Source organism: Camelus bactrianus, chromosome 11 (assembly GCF_048773025.1).
Source record: "Camelus bactrianus isolate YW-2024 breed Bactrian camel chromosome 11, ASM4877302v1, whole genome shotgun sequence".
NCBI lineage: Eukaryota > Metazoa > Chordata > Mammalia > Artiodactyla > Camelidae > Camelus > Camelus bactrianus.
The window spans coordinates 42,174,351-42,198,057 of record NC_133549.1 but is presented as its reverse complement, the minus strand read 5'-3'; the positions used below and the strand labels follow the sequence as shown (position 1 = coordinate 42,198,057).

At 39.8% G+C, this 23,707-nt stretch overlaps 2 protein-coding genes across 6 annotated transcripts in view; one reads left to right on the top strand and one right to left on the bottom strand.

The window, feature by feature from the left end:
- ENTPD7 (ectonucleoside triphosphate diphosphohydrolase 7) overlaps positions 1-8,535 on the top strand; it is a 109,286-nt gene extending 100,751 nt beyond the window's left edge. For all 4 annotated transcript variants that reach the window (XM_074373782.1, XM_074373783.1, XM_010971065.3 and 1 more), the window contains 3 exons: positions 1,253-1,338; positions 2,145-2,306; positions 4,057-8,535. In XM_074373782.1, the coding sequence (XP_074229883.1) occupies positions 1,253-1,338; positions 2,145-2,306; positions 4,057-4,282 (474 nt within the window). In that variant the 3' untranslated portion in view covers positions 4,283-8,535. The remainder of the gene's footprint in view (positions 1-1,252; positions 1,339-2,144; positions 2,307-4,056) is intronic.
- On the bottom strand, positions 1,550-23,648 carry COX15 (cytochrome c oxidase assembly homolog COX15). Of its 2 annotated transcripts, XR_012510177.1 has the most exons (10): positions 23,470-23,648; positions 22,035-22,225; positions 20,261-20,383; positions 19,572-19,758; positions 17,729-17,896; positions 15,632-15,713; positions 13,992-14,146; positions 12,433-12,546; positions 10,481-11,485; positions 1,550-2,114 (listed from the first exon to the last, which is right to left on the bottom strand). XR_012510177.1 is itself a non-coding variant. In XM_010971062.3 (9 exons), exons 1-9 carry the CDS (start codon positions 23,557-23,559, stop codon positions 11,354-11,356), a joined length of 1,242 nt encoding a protein of 413 aa, XP_010969364.2. In that variant the 5' UTR covers positions 23,560-23,648; the 3' UTR covers positions 7,188-11,353. The 2 variants fall into 2 exon arrangements, 1 of the variants encoding a protein (XP_010969364.2); XM_010971062.3 differs by lacking the exon at positions 1,550-2,114 and having other exon boundaries at positions 7,188-11,485.
- Between the last annotated feature and the right edge of the window lie 59 nt (positions 23,649-23,707).

Here is a 23,707-nt window from a genome sequence, read left to right as displayed (position 1 = left end):
GTTTCTATAGTTCCTGCTTTAATTTGGATTCATCTCTTTTTAATTTTTGCATATGTCTCTTTTATCAGAAAAACTTATGGGAAGCATCTGTCCTCTCTTTTTTTATTTATTCCTTTCTGCTTTCTCAGACTTCTCTAGGGTTCTGTTGGTATAATGCTTCCAACAGAAACGTCTGCAGTGCATGTACTGTTCCCTAAAAGTGGTCCCTAGGAAATATTGAAAACCTGGTTTGTATTTGCTCTTTCCTCTCCAGCCTCCAAGAATACCCTCATATTCCCTTTCCTTTCCAGCATTCCCTAACTGTCCATGGCCTGACTCTTTCATTTTAAAATGTCTTCAAATTCCATTCCCTTGAATGGGGCTCAAGTTCTTACTTGCCCAAACTGCTAGTGGCTTAATATTTTCTCTTTCCCAGGTAAAAGATGATTTTGTTCTTACTTTTTTTTACTTTCACTCAACTGTTTTCTTCCCAGTGACACCTGCCTTGTCCACCCTGTACAAAATTACATCCCTCCCCAGTGTGTCCTGTTTCCCTTTCCTGCTTTATTTTTCCCATGGGCATTTATGCCATGTAACACACTCTGTATATGTATGTGTGTGTATGTATGGACGTGTATGTATATGTATGTCTATTTGGTTATTATCTGTCCCACACCACTAGAGTGTAAGCTTCTTGAGGACAGAAATTATTATCTGCTCATTGCTGGATCCCCTTGGCACCTAGAATAGCACCTGGCACATAGCAGCATTCAGGAAACGTTAGTTTACTGAACATACCAAAAGGAATGATACCCTTGGTGAGAATTTCAACACAGAGGCAGGGCAGTGATAGATTTTTGACCATTTTGTTCCCTCTGCTTGACCTGCTTATGTCTGTCCTGCTTAAGGTAGAATGAAGCTTTGTTTGGCTTTTGATATTGCTACTCCTGGTCCTAACCTTACCCTCTCTGCAGCCTAACACGCTCAGGAGCCATGTCTGGCTGGCTTTGTACTGGACGTGGAGGCAACAGGAATAAAAAAGGAATACTCCCAGGCCCCTTAAGTCACCCAGTCGCCTGAATTCAGGGACTTGCCTTGCCTGCCTTGCCCAGAACCTGGGACAGTGTTTGGTGAATGAATATACCATTTCTGTTTTCCTTTGTCAACCAAGTAGCCCATAGGTAACTTTAGAAATGGCACAGCTGTGACTGTGGGGGAGTTATAGAGTTTGCCTCCCATTTCATGTCGCACCATTTCTCTGTGCTTGTTCCAGGATTACTGTGGCATGGCTTGGTCAGTACTCAATCAGAGATTTAAGAATGGCCTCTTTTCATCACATGCAGATGAGCATCGACTCAAGTAAGTAATTCCTTTTCACCCTTCTATGTGGCCTTAAAATGTATGAACAGTGAATGGAAGAGAGTGAGCAATAGTACAGATTGGATTGTATGTTGAAGAAGAATTTGGTTATTTCAGATTTTGATTTTCTGAGGGATAGGGGCCAAAATAGTGAGCTTATTTTTAGCAAAGGCAAGGGAACCTCATGGTTACCAAAAGAGTTCTCAAGTGGTGTGAGATCAAAAGTGGTGTGGTCTTTTTATTTTTAAATTTTTATTAAAATATCAAACATGTAGAAGAATAGAAAGAACAGTAAGATAAACCCACATGTAACTGTCACTCAACTTCAAAATACCAATATTTTGCCAGTTTGGTTCATCAGTCCTCCCATTTTGTAAACATTTTAGTTAAAAAAGAATTTAAATATAAAGAAAAATAGAATACTTCTGAGTACCTGACACCCAGCTTCTCTGCTAATAGCTATCTTCTCATGACCATCTTGTTTCATCTGTTTTCCCACCTCATAATTCGGTTATTTTGAAGCAAATCCCAAACATCATATAATTACATTTGTAGATATTTCAGCATGCTCTCTAAAGATATGGGCTATTCAAAAAAAAGAAAAACATAAATCACAGTATCATTGTTGCGTTGTGTAAAAGTGATCTTCACTTTTGTGGTAACCGTTTAAATAAGAGGATGTAGAATCAGATTTGGCTCCACCTAGAGGTGAGGAAGGTGAAGTGGGGAGAGACAGGTCTTCCTGACACCCAGTGGTCTGGTCTTGTTCTTTTTTCCTGTAAAAAATGTATTTTTTTGTCACACAGATATCAGTGTTTTAAATCAGCTTGGATGTACCAAGTTCTCCATGAAGGATTCCACTTTCCCTATGACTACGCAAACCTGCAGACAGCCCAGCTGGTCTATGACCGAGAGGTTCAGTGGACGCTGGGAGCCATTCTGTATAAAACACGCTTCTTACCACTCAGGTAAAGTGGACTGACCAAGCCGGCCTCTGGAACTCAGAGGATGTTAGTTGGTGCCTCAGAACAGGTTTCTTAAGTGACCTCCTCCTCAAAAAAACCAGAAACAAAAACACCCAAACTCCCTTTATTACTGCCATGTGAAGTACTATCACTAACCAGGCATGTTGAAACAGAAAGAAGGTTGAGAATTATTGTTCTGGAGTCTGTTCTTCAGCTTTGCAATGTCAGGGATTCAGCTTTGTTTATCTACAACAAATCAGTCTTTAGAACTGGCTCTTACTAACCACTTCTAAGATACTGACTGATGAGCTAAAGTTACTCTGGAGCTCTGTCTGACTAGAGAACTGGGGTAGGTTGTGTCTATACAGCAATCTTTTCTAATGGGAGAGTCACTCAGGAGATTGTGTCATTGACTTGGAAGGCTTTTTGGTGGGCCAGAATTAGAACAAAGGATGTGAGATGCTTTTAGGGGGGATATTTTCATCAAACTGGTAGCCTGATGTCTTGCTCTTATGCACCATAAGAAATTTGGAATAGTTTTTAGATACTCTCTCCCCTGGACCATTTCAGATAAACTAAGATGAATGCTTAATCTTTGGTGCCTGTTTCTCTAAACTCAGTACTGTCAGAAGCCAGGCAGGTGAGAGAAGTGGGCAGCTGCAGAGTATGTGCACCAAATGAAAGGCTGATTATTGTGAAGAAGTGCTGTCCAGCATCTGCCAGCTCTCGTTTGTCAAGAGAAGCCTAAATATATATATATCTCTCTATATATATCTATAGAGATATATATATATATATATATTTTTTTTTTTTTAAGTGGGGGTACTGGGGATTGAACCCAGGACCTCATGTATGCTAGGCACACGCTCTACCACTGAGCACACCTGTGCCCCCCCTCCCAACCTCCTGAAATCCACGTTTTATGTGCAGTCTTTCCATTTGGAAATTCACATTTTAAAAAGACACTGCAGGTCAAACAAAATGCACATGGATCTGGTATCTGGACCATGAGAGAAGGGCTTCTGTTCTACACAGGCAGGCCACTGCACTGTCTCTGTTTTTTTTCTTTTCTTTTTTCTTCTTCAGATTACAATACAATTGATTAGGTAACAGCTTTTTCTAGATATGTCCTAAACCCTCAGGAAGCACAGCAACTTTTTTTAAATATAAGATTTAGATATACTTTGATTTCTTTTTTTAATTTTAATTTTTTTTACTTTTTGGTAGAGGGGAGGTAATTAGGTTTTTTCATTCATTCATTCATTATTTTTAAATAGAGGTACTGGGGATTGAACTCAGCACCTTGTGCATGCTAAGCACATACTCTACCACCAAGCTAAACCCTCCCCACCACTGTAGTTTCTTGATTGGACTCAGGGGCCACCCTACCCTCATTAGTACCATATTTACAATCTGTAGGCCAGGGTGGTATGAGGTCACCGTTAAGACATGTTACAGATGACCTGCCTTGTCTTACTATTCATTTTTATGGCTTCTAATTTTGTCCCCAGATTCTGAAGGGTATAGGCCTGTGAGGCTCCCTCTGTAGGGCACGGAAAGAAGGTTCAGGAGGAATCACATGTACCAGCTCTGGGCCTGTGGACGTGCTTCAGCTTTCCTTTCTTTGTGGAGCTGGTTTATAGCATGTTTACATGGATGGAGTAAATGGGATAAAACCACTGGGCCTTTTAAATCAGCATAAATATTTCCCTCTCAGACTAACATTTCTTTCTACCTTCAACCTCTTCCTTAGGGATCGACGGCAGGAAGGTGTCCGACAGGCCCATGGTAGCTGGTTCCGTCTCTCCTTTGTCTACAACCACTATCTCTTCTTTGCCTGTATCCTAGTGGTGCTACTGGCCATCATCCTATACCTTCTGCGACTACGCCGAATTCATCACCGACAAACCCGAGCCTCAGCCCCACTGCTGTGGATTGAGGAAGTGGTGCCCATGATTGGGGTACAGGTGGGGCCGTGAGGCTGGACAAGTTCTCGAGAAGCTCAGCTACCCCAGAGTTGCTGCCCATCAAATTCCACCACTTCCTGATACTGGCCTCAGATGCTGTTTTGCCTGACGTGGATATTTGGCCTTGGAATTTCTACTTTAATATCTACTTTAATTCCATCACAATATCCAGGTCCTCTTCTCTGAGAGAAGCTGTAATTTAGTCTGTGAAGAACTAAATGAAAGATTGGTGCTAACAAAGGGGACCAATTTTAGTCCAATTGAAGCATGCTTCTCCTCCTTTAGCTGGGAGGTCTGGTGTTTTCCTGGGATCTTGACTTTTTATCCCTTGCTGAAGCATGAAGTTTGGCATTGGGCACACTATCAGCCTGGTTGAAACCAAATCTGGAGCATCTGATACAAAGCTGAAGACATTCTAGCAAGGGCAGCAGCCCCTTCTTTCTCTGTAACAGAGATATTTTTATGTGGAGATCCACAGCCTTTAATCCAAGATCTTTCTTTGCAGTTCAGTGGAACAGATATGAATTTCCAGGCAACCAAAATACAACCTCCTCACTTACTTGACAAAGAAGCCATTATGGGTGTGGTCCAAGATCCCTGACATACCGTTGATGATGTTAGTTTGTGATTTTAAAAGTTAGAACCCTTTCTAAATGAATGGTCCATTGAAGATTTTACTAGTATGTTATCAGATGCCTGGTATGACCAGGATAGAAACATTTTCCATGTCTATGTGCCTCATAGACTGTTTGGGCATTAATTTTTCTTTTTGAGCCTTAAATATGCTTATAGGAATGGAGAAATTGTGATGGGGACTGGAAGCCTAGATTTGTCTGGTTTCAGGTCACTGTCCTCTGGGCCTATTTTTTTGAGTCTTATGTAGGAAGACTCAAAAAGAGTTCCTTTATTTCACTGCAAAGGTCAGTATGTAGTTGGAGAAGGGATGTATCTGGGCTGTTTTTAAAGAAAGAAAGAACAGTATCAGGATGGTGGGCAAAGGCAATACATTCCAAGTTCTTATTAATGTTTTTCTGAGAAATAGAAGTTTTCTTCATTAAACTCTTGGAATATCTGAAAAGAAGCAAATCTCAAACTTTGGGATGAACAGATAAATCTGTTAATAAGCCACGTAGCAACTTTCAGAAATTAAGAGATTTCTCAATCACAAACAGCATTTCTATTAATGAGAGAGAAAAAGCTGTAGTAATTACATTCTCATCTGCGACCCTTCAGGAGCTTTGCTTCTTGTCTACATTGAGTCTTTAAATTGCATTAGGATTTCTTTTTCATCAACTCCCACCTTCCCTCATGGAACCCTCTTTATGCTTTGTCCTTTCCTCTGCATAGCTTTGAATGTCCTGCCCAAGAATATTCTCCGAGTTGAAGTAGTTTTCTTTTTTGTCAGCTCTGAGTTCTAGGATTACACGAGTAGGGGAAAGGTCCTTGACTTTAAAGGGAAAAAAAGTGGAATTCTTTTTTTTTTCCTTTTGCGGGGGGGGGGTGATTAGGTTTATTTATTTACTTATTCATTTATTTTTGGTGGTGGTACTGGGGATTGAACCTAGCACCTCATGCATGCTACACATGCATACCACTTTAGCTATACCCTCCCCCCTAAAAAAGTGGAATTCTTAAAAAATAAATTCCATACTGGGAGCAGAAAGGAATTAAATGCTTCATAAAACAGAAAAATAAGTCAAGATCCTCCTAGAAGTAAACTGAGATGAAGGTAAGTATACTGAGTCTTGGTAGGAGAAAAGATGATGAGTCTTGAATAGTTTTCAAATTAGATAAAAATGGATCTAACAGAGTCTTACAGTTTCTTTGGAAATACTTTTTACTTAGGGCCTATGTCACAGCAATTTCCTTTAATTTTTAAGATTTCTAAATTGCCTTGATTTTCTTTGACTTCTCATCTTTGTGTCTGTACTGTGAGCAAGCCCTCGCCTTATGAGTGCTGCTTATAAAGCGTGTTTGCTAGCCACTGCCTACTCAGGTAACTCTTTTTCTCCTCACCTTGGAGAGACCATATTTTTGGTTTTCTACCTAATTGGCTAACAGTGATCACATTTGTGTGCTCAGAATGAAGTTGAAGCATGGAGAAGGTGGTGATTAGTCCCAATTGAAAGCTCTTATTAGTAAAGTTATTCTTTATCCTAGTCATGATCATTTTAGCTACCATTTGCAAAGCACTTACTGTGTACCAGACACTCCATTAAGAATTTTATGTATATTATTTAATCATCATGACCACCTTTCAGATTGATATTACTGTGTTCTTTTTATAGTTGAGAAACTCAGGATACCTGATTATCATTTTTTTCCATATAAATGTATTTCTTATTCTTAATTTATTTCAATTAGTCTTTGACTTTGTTTTTAGTTTGTTATATCCTGTTTATTATTTTAATGGTATAGGATCTGGGCTTGTCTTTATTACTATGAGTAAGATGTCTCAGAGTTCCATGGTATGAAAAAAAGAAGGACAAATTTTGGTCATGCCCCTCAGAAAAACTGAATATTTGCCTTGGTATTGGATCCTGTGCTTCTTCCGTTGCTCCCAATGAAAATTTTTAAATGAAACCATTTATCCCTTGCTGAGGGCCAATTACTTATATAGACTGCTTTCTCATAATGAACTAGTCTTGCTTATAGAATTAGTATATCTTACTTTTAACCCCCTTTTAGCCCTAAGTTTTTTAGTTTTTAAAGAATTTTAAAGAAAGACTTCTTTTCTTTTTGCATTTCTGAATTTTGAGTAGTTCCCCTGTGAAAATAATTATGGTTTCATAAAATTCACATTCCATTTGTTTCTTTGAATCTTACCAAGCAGTCTTCCTTATAACAGCAACAGTGAACCTCAATGGTTTTAGTGCTTTTATAACTGAGACAGGTCACAAATGTGAAAATCAAGTCAGTGGCTTGTAGGAGTGATGTTTTATTATTCTTTATGATGGCATAACCCATCACTTTTCTCTGAATTCTTGTCATAAGACATAGTGAAAATATGTATAATACTCAGTTATATGGTATTACATTCACTTAAGTTGCAGTTACCTTTAAGCCAAATTATACCATCTTTCTCTCTGTACCTTAGCTCCTTCATTTTCCTTGGTCTAGGAAATTTTAATCACTTTCCACCAACTTGTATTTATTCTTCTAATGTTATCCAAAGTATTCTGCCTCTGTCCTCAGCTTAAGAGCTTCCTTTAACTTCAAAGGCCTTAGGCAACAATTATTAAAATGTAATTGACTCTACCATAAACTTGCTAAGCTAGTCATTTTAGGCATTAACATTTATTATCACCTCCATATTTACATTTACATAAGCTCTCATTGCTATTATTGAAAGATGCCCCTCCCCCCTGCCCCAAAGTCCTATTCTCCTGGTTTTGTGTTTTGCTTTTCATCAGGAGAGAAACACAAGTAAGTGGTGTGATTTAGGGCAAAAAACACTGGGCTTCTGAGCAGTAGATCTGAATTCTAGCCGTGGCTTTGTCATTAACTAGCTACGGTACCCCCAAGCAAGTCACCTGCCCTCTTTTGTTCATTTCTGATCTATAAAACAAGGTGGCTAGACAAGATGATCTGAGGCCAGTTCCCAAGGGAGAACCACTGGCCTAAGGAATTAAAGGCAAAGAAAGCAGAGAAGGGATAGGTTTCAGGAAGAGGATTGTGGCCTTTGGTTTAGAAGACCAGGCTGCCCAGAAAAGCCAGTGGTCCTCTCCTACTTTCTCCATAGCCCCTGACATTAAGGTTGGAGAGAATGGAGTTTCCAGCAGCAATCATTATACATCAATTTCAGAAAACGAGATTTTTAAAGCTAAGATTTTAGATGTTTTCTGATTAACCCCCTTGATTTTATGGATGATTAAACTGATGCCCAGAGCAGCAGTAATACATGCAAATGAAATGCTCATTGACAGAATCTTCCTGTAAGACTATGTATTTCAACAGAATATATATAATAGAGCTGAATGCAACTAACCATGCTCAATCTTTATAACTACTTCTGATATTTGATTGTTCACATTTAGGAATAAAATATGAAAAAATACTTTCTTAGAAATAGTATCAGGTTTCACTACATCTATTCCAGCTCCTGTATTTCTTTTAATACTTTAAAATTTCAGATGTCTCTTTTTTAAACAATTTGCTTAATTTTGTACTATTTTCTTAACTACAGCATCTAAGCAATTCATGTGATGGTTACAATCTAAATAATTTAAGGTATAAATGTTTATTAAATCTACCTCATTAAGGAACTTGGTTGTAATTCTTGGGCAATTCCTAGAATCCTTTACGGAAACAGTGCTGTTTCTTTTTGCTGTTTTTAAACTTTTCAAACCAATTCAGAACTGGTATCTAATTTCCCTTTCTGCTGTGGTATGTGGTAAAACTTCAGCTGGAATTAATTAAGGCAGAAGTAGGAGCAGATGCTTCAAATGCTCCCAAATTAGTCCCAGGTTATGCTAATTTCAGAGTCCTGCCACTAGGGCCATATGCTCTCTCAAACTTGTGAGGATTTGTTGGTGTTACAAAAAATATTTGTTTAAAAATGAGTACTTAAAAAAAAATCCTATGGACTTCCCTTGTATTATTATACAAGTGTTTCTCTTTTCCCCGAATATTTCATTGTTTCTCAGTTTGTCAATAGCATTATTAGAGGGACAAAGGAGGAATACATCCATTGACCATTTTAAAAGTCTGAGCAGTAAGGTCCTTTTATATGTAAAATTGAATCATTACTCATACTAGTAAGGGCTTTCTATTTTTAAAATGCATTCAATCATTGCTTGTCATTTTTATAAAAACCAAAGTTGAAAAAATTTCTGAATCACAGGATCTTTATAGCCATGCATGCATGACTTCAGGCAAGCTGAGCCTCTCCTTGTGAAGTAGTCACCCTATACCCTCTGGCAGCCTACTCCTCGTTCACCTCTCCAGTGTAAGGTAGCCCTGCTACTTTAACAACCTTAATCCAGAGATCAGGAGCTGATGGTATGGGAACCTGTCCCAGTGACTGCAGTTCCCTTTCCTTAGATAATTCTATCTAGAAGAGGTGATATCCCATTAGCATAACAGGATCAACACAGCAGATTAAATTGGACCGAGGGGAGTGGAGTTCAGAGGGAATGAGAATATCTGGTCAAAACTTTCTAAGGTAACTAGGCCAGTGGTTCTCAAACTCGTCTCCCATTGGAATCACCTGGGGAATTAAAACCTTACAGCTTTTGGAGATTGTGATTTAATTGGTCTTGGGTGAGGCTGGGGCTAGGATTTTCAAAGATTCTAACGTGAGAGAAGTTGAGAACCACTTCTAGCAGGGTCCTGGATTTTTTTTTAAATTAAAGACAAACTGTCTACTTCTATTTTGCTAAGAACCTCTTGAGACTGGTACACTTTATTTCACACTGAAACTCAGAGAATACTGGAGTTGAAAGGGAACTGAGATCATTAGTCCAGAGACTGTACATGGGCAAATGTTAGGTCATTTATGGCTCCCAGATGTGTTTAGCCTGTACAGTGTTCTAAAAAAAAATTTCACATAAAAATCTAGATGTGTGGCTTCTTTAAAAAACCAGATCTGACAACCGTGGACCTGCAGAGCAGCAGCAGGCCAGCGCTCACAGTGGTTGAGCCCCTTAGCTGAGCACTTGTACTCTCCAGTTTGCCAGTTGGCGCCAGTCTGACCCTACCTTGCCTTCTGCAAAACTAAAACTAACTTTCTTCGACTTTTACTCATTGCTCCCAGCTTTGCAGCACAAAGGAAGCTCATTCCTTCTTCCGCATGAAAGGGTTTCAACTTCTCAAGGGTAGGATTCTTGCTCTCTCTCCAAATGTTCTCCTCCAGCTGAATTCCCCCTGTTCCTTCAAGTATTCCCTGTGTGATTAAGGTTCTGGGCTCCTAAATATCCTGGTCCCTTCCCCTGGATACATACTTATTGGTCAATATCCTCCTTAAAAACTTGCAGTGAGGTGTTCTGACACCTCACTATGAGGTGTGACTGACCATGGCTGTGACACTTGTATTGATAAAATCGGAACCACCACCAATCTTTCTCAGTGTCATCACATTGTTGGTTCATGTTGAGCCTGTGGCCAACTGGAATTCCTAAGTCTTTTTATATGAAATGATATGAAGCCAGTTCTCTCTACCCCAAACTTATACATCCTATTTAATTTAAATGAAGACGTTAAATTTATGACCTGTTTAATTTCATCCTGATGGTGTCACTCTGCAACTGTATGAGTTGTGATTGTCATCTGTTATATCAGAAATGCTGAGTTGCTCCATCCTCAAATCTGATCTTTCTGGTGCCTTCATCCAAATTGCTGATTTAAAAAACAAAGCTGAGTAAGACAGAGCCCTGTGAAATATCAATAGAGGCCAAAATCACAAGAATTCATTAATCAACAATTCATTTAAACATCTGAAGAGATGTCCAGGTACTACACCATCAAGGCCATATTTTTCTTATCTATGAGGCTGTTAAGAAACCCTTTCAGGAACTGATTTATTCTATATTCCATTTGTTTGACATAGTGATACCAAAAGAGGAACTAGGTTAGGGCTTTCCCCATTTTTGAAAATCAGGACACTATAAGACAGCAGCTATTTCTTGCTGAAGGCTATCTAGCTACTTTAGGGTGTGCCAGTCCTTCCCTTTGAATCTTCACCTGATGGAAATGAAGTGGAGATCATAAAGGATTTCTCCTTAGGCAGAATTCAGGATTCAGGAAGTCAAGGAGACAGAGATCATGCATGTAGAACCAACAGCTGGCCAACTTAAGAAACCTGAGACAGAGCCCGTTAAGCAAATGGCAGACAACTCTTTCTCTACATTAAATCTGATTTTCAACATGAAAATAGATTTATAAAGGAACCTTTAGTATAACTGTATCTAATGACTTTCTTGATCCAGTGATTGTGCCAAAAACAGGCAAAGAATTTAAATAACCCGACCAATTTGGAAACCACTTGGTATACCAAGGTCATCCTCTCAGAAAAGCCTAAGTTCTTGTGCTCACTGATCATCTCCCAAAAGCAGTTTCAGTCCTAGGAAGCTGATCCTCTGAGAATTATTTTGGGACTCTTCGGAGTTCATTCATGAGCCAAAGGGCAACACTGAGCAGAGCCAGGGAGCCCGACTGGTGAGTGGCAGCCAAAGGAGTTGGAACATACATCAGCAGAGTGGTAATGCCCAAGCCCACCTGTTACAAAGGAAAGGAAGCAGTAAGCGAAGTCAGAACCACACATTCAGAGCTGAACTGACTGGCAGGGATGACAAGATACACACACCCTCCATATTCTCCCATCAGAACATCAAATATATATTTTTGAACTTCACAAGTAAACGTACTTACAACAAAGGAAATTCAAAGAAAACAGAAAAACCTAAAACTCCCCTTAATTATTCTTCATCCAGCCCAGCTCTCCTCCCAAAAGGTAGCCACTGTTATCAGCTTCTACACACTTGTACTTCTGTATACATGTTTACAGAGAAACATATAACTGTTTGCTTTTAAAAAATATACTGTTCTGTCACTTGCTTTTTTTCACTTAACAACATATTTCTTGAGATCTTATTTTGAACTGCCATACAGTATTCCACAGTAATGGATATACCGAAAGATGTTTAGCTATTTAGGTTGTTTCCACTTTTTCACTATCACAGCAATTCCACAATGCATTTCCTTGGACAAAGCTCTTTGTGCATTAAACTTATTAGGTACTAATAAGTCAATTTGCTTGACCAAAGGATTATACATTTAGCACTTTAAAAGATTTTGCCAAACACCCTCTAAAAAAAGCTATACCACCTCATTCTCTAAGAATATACAAGGATATCCATTTTCCTACACCCACGCCAAAACCTGATTATCTTTTTTTTTTCTATTTTTTTCCAATCTGACAGGTACAAAATGGCACACATTGTTTTAATTTGCTCCTCTCTGATCATGAGTGAGGCTAAACAGCTTTCCATATTTATTGGCCATTCATCATTCTTGAGAGAACTGTGTATTAATTTCCTTTACTTATTTTCTGGTTGGTAACCTTTCAGTCTATTATAATTATTAAAAATATTTCCTCCTAGCCTGTCACCTTTCTATTCTAACTTTGTTTTGGGGACACCTTCAGAACAAAAGCTGGTTTATACCTGTGTGTAGGCCAAAGCTAGCAGAGTTGCTGCTGCTATCTTGGTCCTTCGAGGAAGGGGAATTCTCCGGGAGAGGAAGTAGAGTGCTGTGACGGCAGTAACTGAAGTGATCCCCTGCAGGGAGAGAGCCTCATCAAGTGCCAGGAAGAAATGTCCTCATCCTCTTGGTTTCTGCTCACCTTCCACGTATCTCCTCCAGATCCACTGAGCAACCAGTAAGCACTTTCCTGTCCCAGGCACAGAGAACCACCTGCACTGCCATCCCTGACCACTCCTCCTCAGCCTCTTCCATGCCCCTCTGCAGTGTGCCACCTCAATGTCAAGCAGACATGGTTCCACCTAAAGTCTCTGCACGTATCACTTTATACACACTTTCTCTCAACCATCTTATCCACCATCCAATGTGGGTGTCCCCCAGGTCGGCCCTCAGTTTTTAAATCATTCTTTTCAATCTTATCCCTAATTTTATCTCTGCCCTCATCCTGTATTTTTAAAACAGCACATGAGGAGGTTGTCGTGTTGCCAGCTAGTGCTAAAAAAGATTAAAGTCTCATTTTAATTTCTACCCCTTCAGAGAGTCTGGAACTGGCAATGGGGTTTCTGCCCCGCTTCCATGATGTCAAGGAGAATGTTTTTCTATCATTTTCCATACCAATTTCACTTCTTTTCCTTTTCAGAGCTGCCCATGATGACAATTTCAACCAGACTTTACTTATTCCAAAACGCTGTGTGGCCGTGGGGACTGAGCCCACACCAGGAAACACGCCCACGTCCAGCATTCCCTTCGGATATGAGTCCTCTGGACATCCTCTGTCTCTAGCTCAACACTTACTCCACTAGTCCCATTTCTGCTGGTGTGTTTCTAGCATGCCACAGAAGAAACTCTGGGTCTCCTTTGATCTTTCTTCACCTTTATTCCTGCAGCCAATCTTCTATCCCTTACAACCTCTCTCAGAGTCACCATTCTCAAGTCCCAGTCCCACCACGAAGTCCTGAACCCCATCACTCTCACTGCATTACTACAATAGCACTACTGTCTCTCACTGGTCTTTCCCTGCTCCAATTTATTATACCCAGGCCACCAAGCCAATCTTAACATGACCCCCAGCAAGCCCTTAATAAATATCAGCTTCAATAACATAAGGAGTATTGAATAAAATGGTGCTCTCAGCTCCTTGGGGTGTTGGTTCAGTGCTGACAGCTATGTGCTCAGCAACCACTGTCTTTGCACTCTCTTCTCTACTCAGCCTCATTTCTGCTAAAATGATTCTCCTCTGCATGTGCAGGATTGAGGGGAGTTATCATTTGCCAGATGGTAAAAGGCATATTGAACTTTAAGAAGCTGGCAGTGTTCTGAAAGTCAGAATTTGGCTAGAGGAGGTGTGGGAAATTAGAACAAAAACATCACATCAGAGAACTGGTACTAAATGTCTTCTAAAAAGAAAAGGAAATTTAGTTCCCATTCTACCGTCTCACTGTTGCCATCAGTGCTCCAGACACCCCAGAGCCTGCGAGAGGCTCCCTGTGCTCAGTAGCCAGAAATCACCAGCCAGACTTACCAGAATCCGGTGGTCAAACTGCACCATGGTGGGATTCTCAAAAACATTCCTCAGGAGAGGGGAGAAGGTAAAGAGATCCTCTGGGATCCAAGATTCTCCCATCTTGGGGAAGGAGTTGTAAACAAGTCCAGCATCCAGCCCTGCCACAAAAGCCCCTGTATTCCAAGGTAAATAGTATTTATTAAAATGAGAGAACACAGAGATCAAATACCAGTTCTGACTCAGTAAAAGCTTATCATCCCAGAACTAGACAAAAGGAACAGTCAGAGAATAGAAAGATCTACAGCAGGGGTTCTCAAATAGGGAATATATATCACAATCACCATGGAAACAAAAAACAAACCAAACCCAAACTGCTGCATCCTCACCTGCTCCCAACTCAAGATTCTGGCATGCCTCCCTTAGAGGAGTGGACTAGAACCTCCAGAGGCATATTAGCTTGGAAAAGATCCCGTAGTGATTCTGATGTCCTCCTTCCCTCCACAGCTGAGAACTGCTGATCTATCCTAGAAATGCTCTTCCCCAGACATCTGCATAATGTACTTCTTCACTCCACTCAATGTCACCTTACCAAATCCTATTAAGATGGCTCTCTCCCACCCCTGAATCCCCCTATCTTGCTTTACTTTTCTTTGCAGGACTGAATACTATCTGACATACTATGTTTTATTATTATCTGTCTTCCCCAAGTGCTCAAAAAAACCTTATAAACTAAATCCTGTATAAACACATAAAGAAGGTATCCATGAATTTAATGGATTACTGATCCATTATTTATGATCAAAGAAGATTCAGGTATGTTTAGATCACATTCCTTATTTTTATAAATGGCATTTATAAAGTCAAAACTCATTTTCTTCCACCAAAAAAAGGGGGAAGAGGTTTGGATGATCATTGGTTTGATGGTTTTACTTAGAGCTGTGCTGTCCAATAGAACTTTCTGCAGTATTCTAAATCTGCCATCCAATACAATAGCTGCCAGCCACATGTGGCTACTAAGCCCTTGAAATGTGGTTAACATGACTGAGAAACTAAATTTTAAATTTTATTTAATTTTAATTAAGTTTAATAGTCATATGAGGCTGGTGATTATTGGATAGGGCAGTTCTAGAGTAAGAGAAGTGGAGGTGTGATATAAAGAAGGAGGAAGATCTATGTTAGTCTCTTTGCCCCAATAAACTCCCCACCTGAGGCCATCTTTGAGAGCAGACCTTTTGTCTGATCCATCCTGATACAATGTAATAATAATAATACTCATGTTTATATAATAATAATAGGTAACACTTACATTGACTTTGCTACATGTCAGGTACTGTATTATCATTATCCCATTTTACAAATGAGGTCACTAAGGCCCAGAGAGATTGCACAGTTTGTCCAAGGTCATATAGTTCACAGGTGGTGAAGCCAGGATTTGAACCTTGTCAGTCTAGATCCACGTAGATGCTCAATATTTTGGTTCCACTGACTGGAAAGCAGGATTTTGGGAAGGGAGGAAGGAACAGGAAACAACAGGGTGAAGACGATGGGTATGAGAGAGGCAGATGTGAAAGGGAAATACAAGGATGGAGGAGGAAAAGAAGTAGGCAAGGGATCCCGCCTGACTGGAAAGTAACGAGGCCATCTTTGATGAGTCCTACCTGAGAGAGCTGTAAGGAACACCAGGCCTGCAGTTCCATGAGCAAATCGTCTCAACCACAAGAGTTGACGGGTTTCAGGCAACTAGAGAAGAAAAATCACACAGATAAACTGACTGGAAGAACTATGAGAGGCAGCAAAGATCTCCCAAGCCACACTCAAGTGACAGTTTGAGGTCAGATCTTCTGAGCCCTCGACTAGGTTAAGTACTCCCAGCAGACAGAATCTAACACGCATCATATCGTATTAAATTTGTACATTTTCTATCTGTCTTCCCTGGTGTCCTGTGAGTTTTGTGAAGGCAGGAACTTCCATATAACTTGCTTATTACTGTAATCTTAGCCCAGTGCTTGGCATATAGGTATTCAATATGTATCTGTTCAGTAACTGAATGATTTGCATTGTTCAGGGGAGAATACTTCACCATGGTTAAAAAGGTGACTTAAGATGCAGAAAAGGATTTTCATGTTGTGTGTGATATTTAGTGTTTAGCAAATATATCAGAATCAAAACTGCATAAAATGCTTAGGGATTCTTGGAGTTAGTGTTTTTGTAAAGCCAAAATTTGTTTTTATTTTTACTGTAGCCAACTTGTGATAATAATCACTGAGTCAATAAATATTTGTTAATAACTTTATAAACAGGTAACCATAAAAATACAAAGTGTTAAAGTGCTGCCCTCAAATGATTTACAATCTAGTATGTGAAGAGTTAGGTATCATTACTAAGATTTCATAGGACAGCGCATCAGCACTGTCCAGTCGGGTGTTCTGGGATGGTGGAAATGTTCTACTGTCTGCGCTGCCCAACATGTGGCTAATGAGGACTTGAAATGAGGATAAAGCCACTGAAAGTTAGATAAAAAGTTAATTTTATTTAAAGTTTAAGTAAATAACAAGTTTGTTTAAGTAAAGTTAATTTAATTTAAATTAGAATTTAAATAGCCACATGTGGCTCACAGCTACTGTGCTGGACAGCATAGCACTTATACAGTTGACTATCATCTAAGATCCTTTCTGTAATTAGTGGCATATAATTAAACAAAAAAAGAAAAACAATTGATAACTAAAAAATCACTGGTAATCTTTAAGAGTACCACTTCAGTAGAGAGGGTTTAGGAGAGTGTGGGTATATGTTTAAGTGTCGGGGTGAATGTGTCGATGTGTATGTATATGGGTGGGTGCGGAAGCCAGATGACAAGAATTGGAAAGAAAAAATGGGTTGTCAGGATGTACAGCTATAGATGTAGGCAATTCATTTTAGAAGTCTGGCTTTGAAAGTAAGGAGAATAGGAATTATTCAGATGTGGATTGTCTACTATATCAATATTTCAACCTCCTCCGTTTCCCTGTGAGGAGGACTGCCTAGTCAGCATCTCCTGTCCTTATTGGGATCCAGACTGCTGGCTCCAGGGAGCTACTAGATTCTACTTAAAAATCTTACTGTCATCCCAAACTTCACTCCATGAACACGTTATCCAGGCCAATCATGACTTCAATATCTAAAATAATACTCATTTAAAAAATACCTAGAATTTTTCTTTAAGCAGCATACAAAGAAAATACTTTTCGGCAAGATCACTAAGGTTTACTATATTGTTAGACATGATGAATGGTAGGGTCCCCATGTAAAGAACAAACAACCCAACGTGGCTCTACCACTGAAGGTCCGCAAGTAGCTCTCTTTCTGGCCTTCCTCACCTCTCCATCCACCATCCCTCTGGGAGTCAGAAGTAAAGTGGTTGGGGTATCTCTTGTTTTTGTACTCTTACCCTCTTTTTCCAAAATTTATGTTTTTACCTTTCCCGATAGGCAATGCTGACAAAATATTTGGCTCCAAGACTAATTCTCCTTTGAATGAGTTCCTCCAGCCCAAAAGAATAATTGAAATTTTTACTTTGTGGTCTCAAAGCTATTCAGAGTCCCAAAGTTAAGTGTTTCTCTAAACTTTGGTTATATCTAGTTTCTGGTAAATTAATAGATGTTACTAAGGGAATGTGTACATTTTGACGTACAACTTCCCATCAGTACCAGAATTTCTGCTTCTCTGACCCTGCCAGCATCTGTGCACATGTGGTAACAATACAGACTGACTTTTACCTTGTGTTGAGGGAGCAGCAGTGAGAGCGAGGTCCACAAGCTGGCACAATAAAGAACAAGGGCTGATCCCAGGTGGGCAGCAAGGCGGTACTGACTGACCCGAGGGATGTCATGGGAATCTGGTTTTTCTTCTAATCCACTTTTCACCATATACCATCCCAGAAGACCCTACAACCAAAAAGAGAAGAGGCCAGTAAAACAAGGTTGAAGCTGTCTATTCAACTTTACTCTCTCAGAAAGTGAGTACTCCTACCTGACCCCTCCTTTCCATATCCTCCCATTATCTCCAGTGTCCCAGGAATCATCCATTTTCCACATATAGCACCATGAATACTTAACTACTGTTTAGAGCAACATTTTATTGAAGTAGAATCCATAGAAAAGTACACAAAAGCATATTTGTGGGCAAAACCATCACATACTTGACATACTTTAACATTATGTAAACCTGTGAAATATGAGAATAAAAAAGGGAGTTGCTTCTATAAAAACTAGACTGAATGCTTAGGAAAAGCACGACAAAGGTAACTGCTTAAAAACAATTACTGTTACATTAGGTGGGAATAGACAACTATAAAAGTTTTGAGGGGGAAGTAAAAAACCTGTAAGGTTTTTCAGGCAAATTACTTTGGAAGTGTCTAAATTCCTATACCTCTTAAAAAAAAAGAGGGTAATGAAAGTATCTAAATTTAAAAGTTTAAGGCATGTATTATTTAAAAATTTTTTTATTTTGTTTTATTGAAGTCTAGTTGATTTACAATGTTTCAGGTACATAGCAAGGTGATTCAGTTGTACATATACATATGTAAGTATTCTTTTTCAGATTACTTTCCATTATAGGTTATTACAAGATATTAAATATAGTCCCCTGTGCTATATAGTAGGTCTTTGTTGTTTATTTTATATATAGTAATTTTTATATATAGTTAATATCTGCAAACCCCAAACTCCTAATTTATCCTTCGCTCCCCTTCCCCTTTGGTAACCATAAGTTTGTCTTCTATGTCTGTGAGTCTGTTTCTGTTTTGTAAATAAGTTCATTTGTATCATTTTTTTATCATTTATCATTTTCCACCACATATTTGGAATCATATGATATTTGTCTCTGACTTACTTCACTTAGTATGATATCTCTAGGTCCATCCATGTTGCTTTAATTAAGATAGGTATTATTATTCTGTGATTCCATTTGAACTGACTTTTTCAATTAACCAGACAACTGTCAGTTCCAGTTATAGATTAGATACAGCCGTTTCACCCCGACCCTCCCGAGCCAGTAGAATCGTGTCAGAGGATTCTCCTGCCTCTTCTAAATAGATACTCCTCAGGAAGTCTTTTTAGGTATTTCTTTCCCCCTTTACGATTACCCTGGATGTTCTAGTTATCTTGATTTCATCTGCATAGGACATCGGAAGATGAAGGAGTATACAGTGTGATCTGCCAGCCCCCACTTTCTCCCTCCTATAACCCTAGCTGCCACCTTCAAATTTCTGCCTCCCTGGGAATCTGTCATAAGTTGGGTTTTGTTTTGTTTTGTTTTCTAAAACAAACATTCATTTTGTTTTACCTACCCTCCGCTAGTGTCTACTAGACTTTTAATGTTTCACTTTTTACTATCTGTTTCTATTGCCTCTATTTTGTCTCTTCCATCTCCCTCCTACAGAGGTTAGACAACTTGCCCTACTAAGTGACAGAGCTGGGCCTTGAAGCCAGGTCTATGATACTAAAATCCATGCTTTTACATTCTCTGTTATATTGCCTCAAAGATTACTTCCTTAAAAACAAAGCCAACCGGGACACTCCTGAGAACATCTCTGGTTTCCCAAACTTAAGTAAATCTCACCTGGAAGCAGACTAAACCACAGAGGGCAAGAACACGTCCTTTTAGGCCACGGTTGAGCCAGCCCTTTCTCCAAAAGTAGACAGCAGGCAGGATGTATGCGAGGCCTACAAGGCGACCCCACATTCGGTGTGAATACTCCATGTACCAGATGAACTTGAATTCTGCCAATGTCATACTGTGATTCAAACTGGGTGAAAAGGGAAGTGAAAAAATAAGAAAAAGAAAACATCTATCTGATGTTTATTTCCTGCTGGAATGCAGGAACATCCTCGGTTTTGAAGCTTGATCCATCTGCCCGCTTCCTCATCAGCTATGTCAGAATCTCTCTGGAACTGGAGGTTTAGAGTAGGGAGCTTGCTAAACTTAACTGAGCCAAATATCAAGAAATAATAGGCCTCTCTTGCTCCCTCATCTTTGGAGACAGCCCACACTCTGTCTATGGAGTGTGTATCCACTTTTAGTTTAACCTGAGCACTCAACCGCCACACCTCATGGCCTTTCTCTTGCCTTCTGAAACAGCCTACACTCTACGTAGTACATATCTCTCTAAGTAAATCTACCTTTACTCAAAAAAAAAAAAAAAAAAAGAAAGAAAGAAAGAATAGAACCTAACCATTCTGAAATGTTTAAATAAGCCAAAGACTGAGTGGGCCCAGTGTGATGTTTACCTGATTTTCTATAATACTTACATTTTAAATTCTGGAAACTGCTGGTATTTTTGGAATTCTGCTTCCCACTCCTCTTGGCTTGTAGGTGGCTTCATCTCTTTTATTAAATGCCAATCTACCATTGAGAGGCCAGACTCTGTCAATCTTAAGAAAGGAAAGAAATTTGAGAGTGCATATATGGGCACCACACTGGATTACTCATAAACGGTTTACAGCAGCAAATGGATCTGAGCTTAACCCCTCCAAAGGTAAACACATCGTTTCACTGTTTCCTCTTCTGACAACCTGCTCTCTTCTTACTGCTTAGAATTCTGTGAGAAACAGCTGCCATAAACAAATTTCTTTACTCTTTGTTCTTTTTCATTTAACTCTCCTTATTTCTTTCACTAGTATTCTGTGACAGATAAAATCAACCCTCAGGCCAAAGAAACGTGCCCTAAAGGCATAACCAATATTATTTACACAGGGAGAAGAGATCTGCTACACATATTAAATGGTTTAGGTTACTGACTGAATTTAAAGACAATAAAACTCAAATTTGTCGCAGTTTCCCGTAATAGCCTATATAACACGTAGGTACTTTGAAATAAGGGCACAAGGAATGTGGAGAGAATTTGAAGAATACATATTTTATTAGCATTAGAAAGGAGCTCCAGTGGTGCGATCAGTTAGCGTGCAGTACTTACACAACACTAGAAAGTATTTTCACCAAAAGGGTTAGGCTTCCTAAAGTAAAAGGTTGATTTCAAGTAATGAAATGTACAAGACAAGCCTGGAACATCTTATCATCCAAAAAGCAAGGAATTAAACGTTACTAGGGTCCTGTCAAAAAGACTCTGGAGCCAATGTGAAGAGGCTCCCACTGACTAAAGATGGGACAATTTGAGCACATCATCATTAGTACAATGACTGAAACCTATTAGAAATTTTAAACCTATGAGGTCTTAATACTTAAAAACACATTATTGGTCACCTCTGGTGAATGCTTGGGAACCAATTTATTATTCTAAAAATTGGTAAATAAAGGGAAAGAATCAACTGTTTGTCCTGCCTTTCCTAAAAAACTGTACCTTCAGATAACCAAATTGTTAATCAAAGTTTCTCTTTACAGTTGAGCTAATAAAATATTACAATTTCACGACTCTAATGAAATAATGGATTTAGGCTATGGTCATCAATGGCTGATGACATCTCTAATAGACACTAGATATTTATGAATGCTCTAATCACCTATGAAGTATACCACCCCTTGACCCCAATTTGAATCTGATCAAGCAACAAGTGGTTTACAAGAAATACAAGGGACAATGGAACTTGTTAAACACCACAAGTATGCAATCAGCAAAATCCAGACTGTGGGAAACGCCATAGGACAAATTACTTGGGTTTCTTCAACAATCAAAAAGTACTATAAAGGGGGTTGGGGTGGTGGAGGGAGTAGAATCCAAATCTATAAAATCTCTTTATAGATTTAAAGAGACCCAAGAGGCACAGGAACCATTTGTGCTTAATTCAAACTACAAAAATTTTTAGACAAATTTGAACTGAGTGTAGGGGAAAATATACACACAAAATACACAGCTAACAGTTAAGACCTGAACAAGTCTTTATCAAAGTCTCCTCCTAATAAAACCCTAAACTGTTCTACAGCTGGGCAAGCCAACACACACGTTCCCTCTGTAGGCGTAAAATGAGGGAGCTAGACTAGATGTTTTCTAAGGTCCTTTCCCCCTCTGTCATCCTGCACTTCTACTGATGACCCAAATAGCTGACTCGCTATGAGCAAATTACTCACCTAGTTACTCCACCAAGAATAACTGCTCCAGCCACTGTTCCACTGCAGACCAGGAGCCATCGGCCCACCACCCGCTCAGCAGCCTTTGAAGGAAGGGACACTGCACCCCTTCCAGATTGCAGCGCTACTTCAGAGATTGTGCTGTATTGCCCTGGCCTCAAGGGGTGCCTGATGCCACAGCTGCAACCATACTAAGAATCAAGAGAGACAAATTACAACTAGAGAAAGAAAAGGCCTCACTCCACTGCTACTCATGCTCAATCTCACTGCAGTGGAATGTCCTGAATTGCCACATCTCCACTGCTACTGCCCTGGTAAATCATGGTCTCTTATCTGGATTACTGCAACCACCCCCCAACTGCTTTTCCTGTCTCTAGTCTTGCCTCACTCTAATCCATGCCCACACTATATGAATCTCCTGATATCTGCATACTTCCCCCAGATTTAACTCTACACCTAAATGTGGATCATTTTCTTTCTCCTATGGGTCTTTATGCATGATTTTTCTCTGACTGGGGCACTACTTGTCCCCAGACTGATAATACCTACTGCAGATCTCTGCTCAGATGTCACCTCCTCTAGGAAGTGTTCCCAGACTCTCCCATGTCTGTAACAGGTCACTCTCACAGCACATTGTACCTGTCCATCATAGCCCTTAACACCCTGTAATGTACCATTCAGTACACAGTACATGAGATTTGTCTCTACCTCCCACTAAGCTATGAGCTATGGGACAGCAGTGCCTGGTGGGTCTGGCCCTTTCCCTCCTGCAACCTTTGTTTCAAAGAGTTCCCTTACATAACAAGATCTTAATAAAGATTTGACAAATGGGAATTACAAATTAATGAACTGACTTCCTCGAGGGCAGGAGACTTGGTATTTTCTTTCACTTCCCAGGTCCTAACACATAATAATCACTCAATAATTATTAGTTTAGCGAACTCACACTCTCTTCTGATTCTGAGTCCAAAGGCCCATGTTCTGTTTCCTGCTTCTAATTAACTAAGTAACTTTAGACAACTTAAATCAAGCCTCAATTTCCTTCTCTGTATAATGGGGTTATAGTCTCTAATCTGACTACCTGGGAGCTTTGAGTAAAAATCAAATATATGGGTAAAAACTATTGAGCTTTAGCTATAAGCTAAGCCTCGATGTATATTAAATTATTTAATCCTCACCACAACCCTTATGAAGTAGGCACTCTTATCCCCATTTTGCAGATGAGTAAATTGAGGCACAAAAAAGTTACCTAATTTGACTAATACACAGTTAGTAAGTGGCAGATCCGTATCCGAACTCAGGGGACCCGGACACAAGGAAATGCAGGGTGGACTCTAAGGAACTACGGAAACTTGACGTGCGGGATCTATCTTCTCTCTCCTGGCCCTTTCACGCCATGCCCCCTTCCGTGACTGAGTCCGCTGCAGTGCAGTACCTGTGTTCTAGGCACCGCCCTAGGAACCAAGAGTCGGAGACACGGGCTCCCCATCAAGGCCTTCAAGGGCAGAAAGAGTAATCGCTGCATACTGAGGACAGTGCGCGGCCGCCACCTCCAAACCTTCGCGCTCAGCGGTCGCCTTTTTCCGCCACCAACTGGAAAAGCACTTCCAGGTCACGCAGAACAAGCCCCTCCTTAAAAGGTCAGGACGAGCAGAGACTGCGCCTGCGCTGGA

Bases quoted from the DNA above. Each gene is read 5' to 3' on its own strand.
- COX15 (XM_010971062.3), bottom strand. From the start codon at position 23,559: ATGCAGCGATTACTCTTTCTGCCCTTGAAGGCCTTGATGGGGAGCCCG. The intron at 19,759-20,260 runs GTAAGTATTATA...CTTTTCACCCAG, and splicing joins CAGTTTCCAGAATTTAAAAT to TTTGAATCACAGTATGACAT. The intron at 14,147-15,631 runs GTAGGACTCATC...CTTGGAATACAG, and splicing joins GTTCCTTACAGCTCTCTCAG to GGGCTTTTGTGGCAGGGCTG.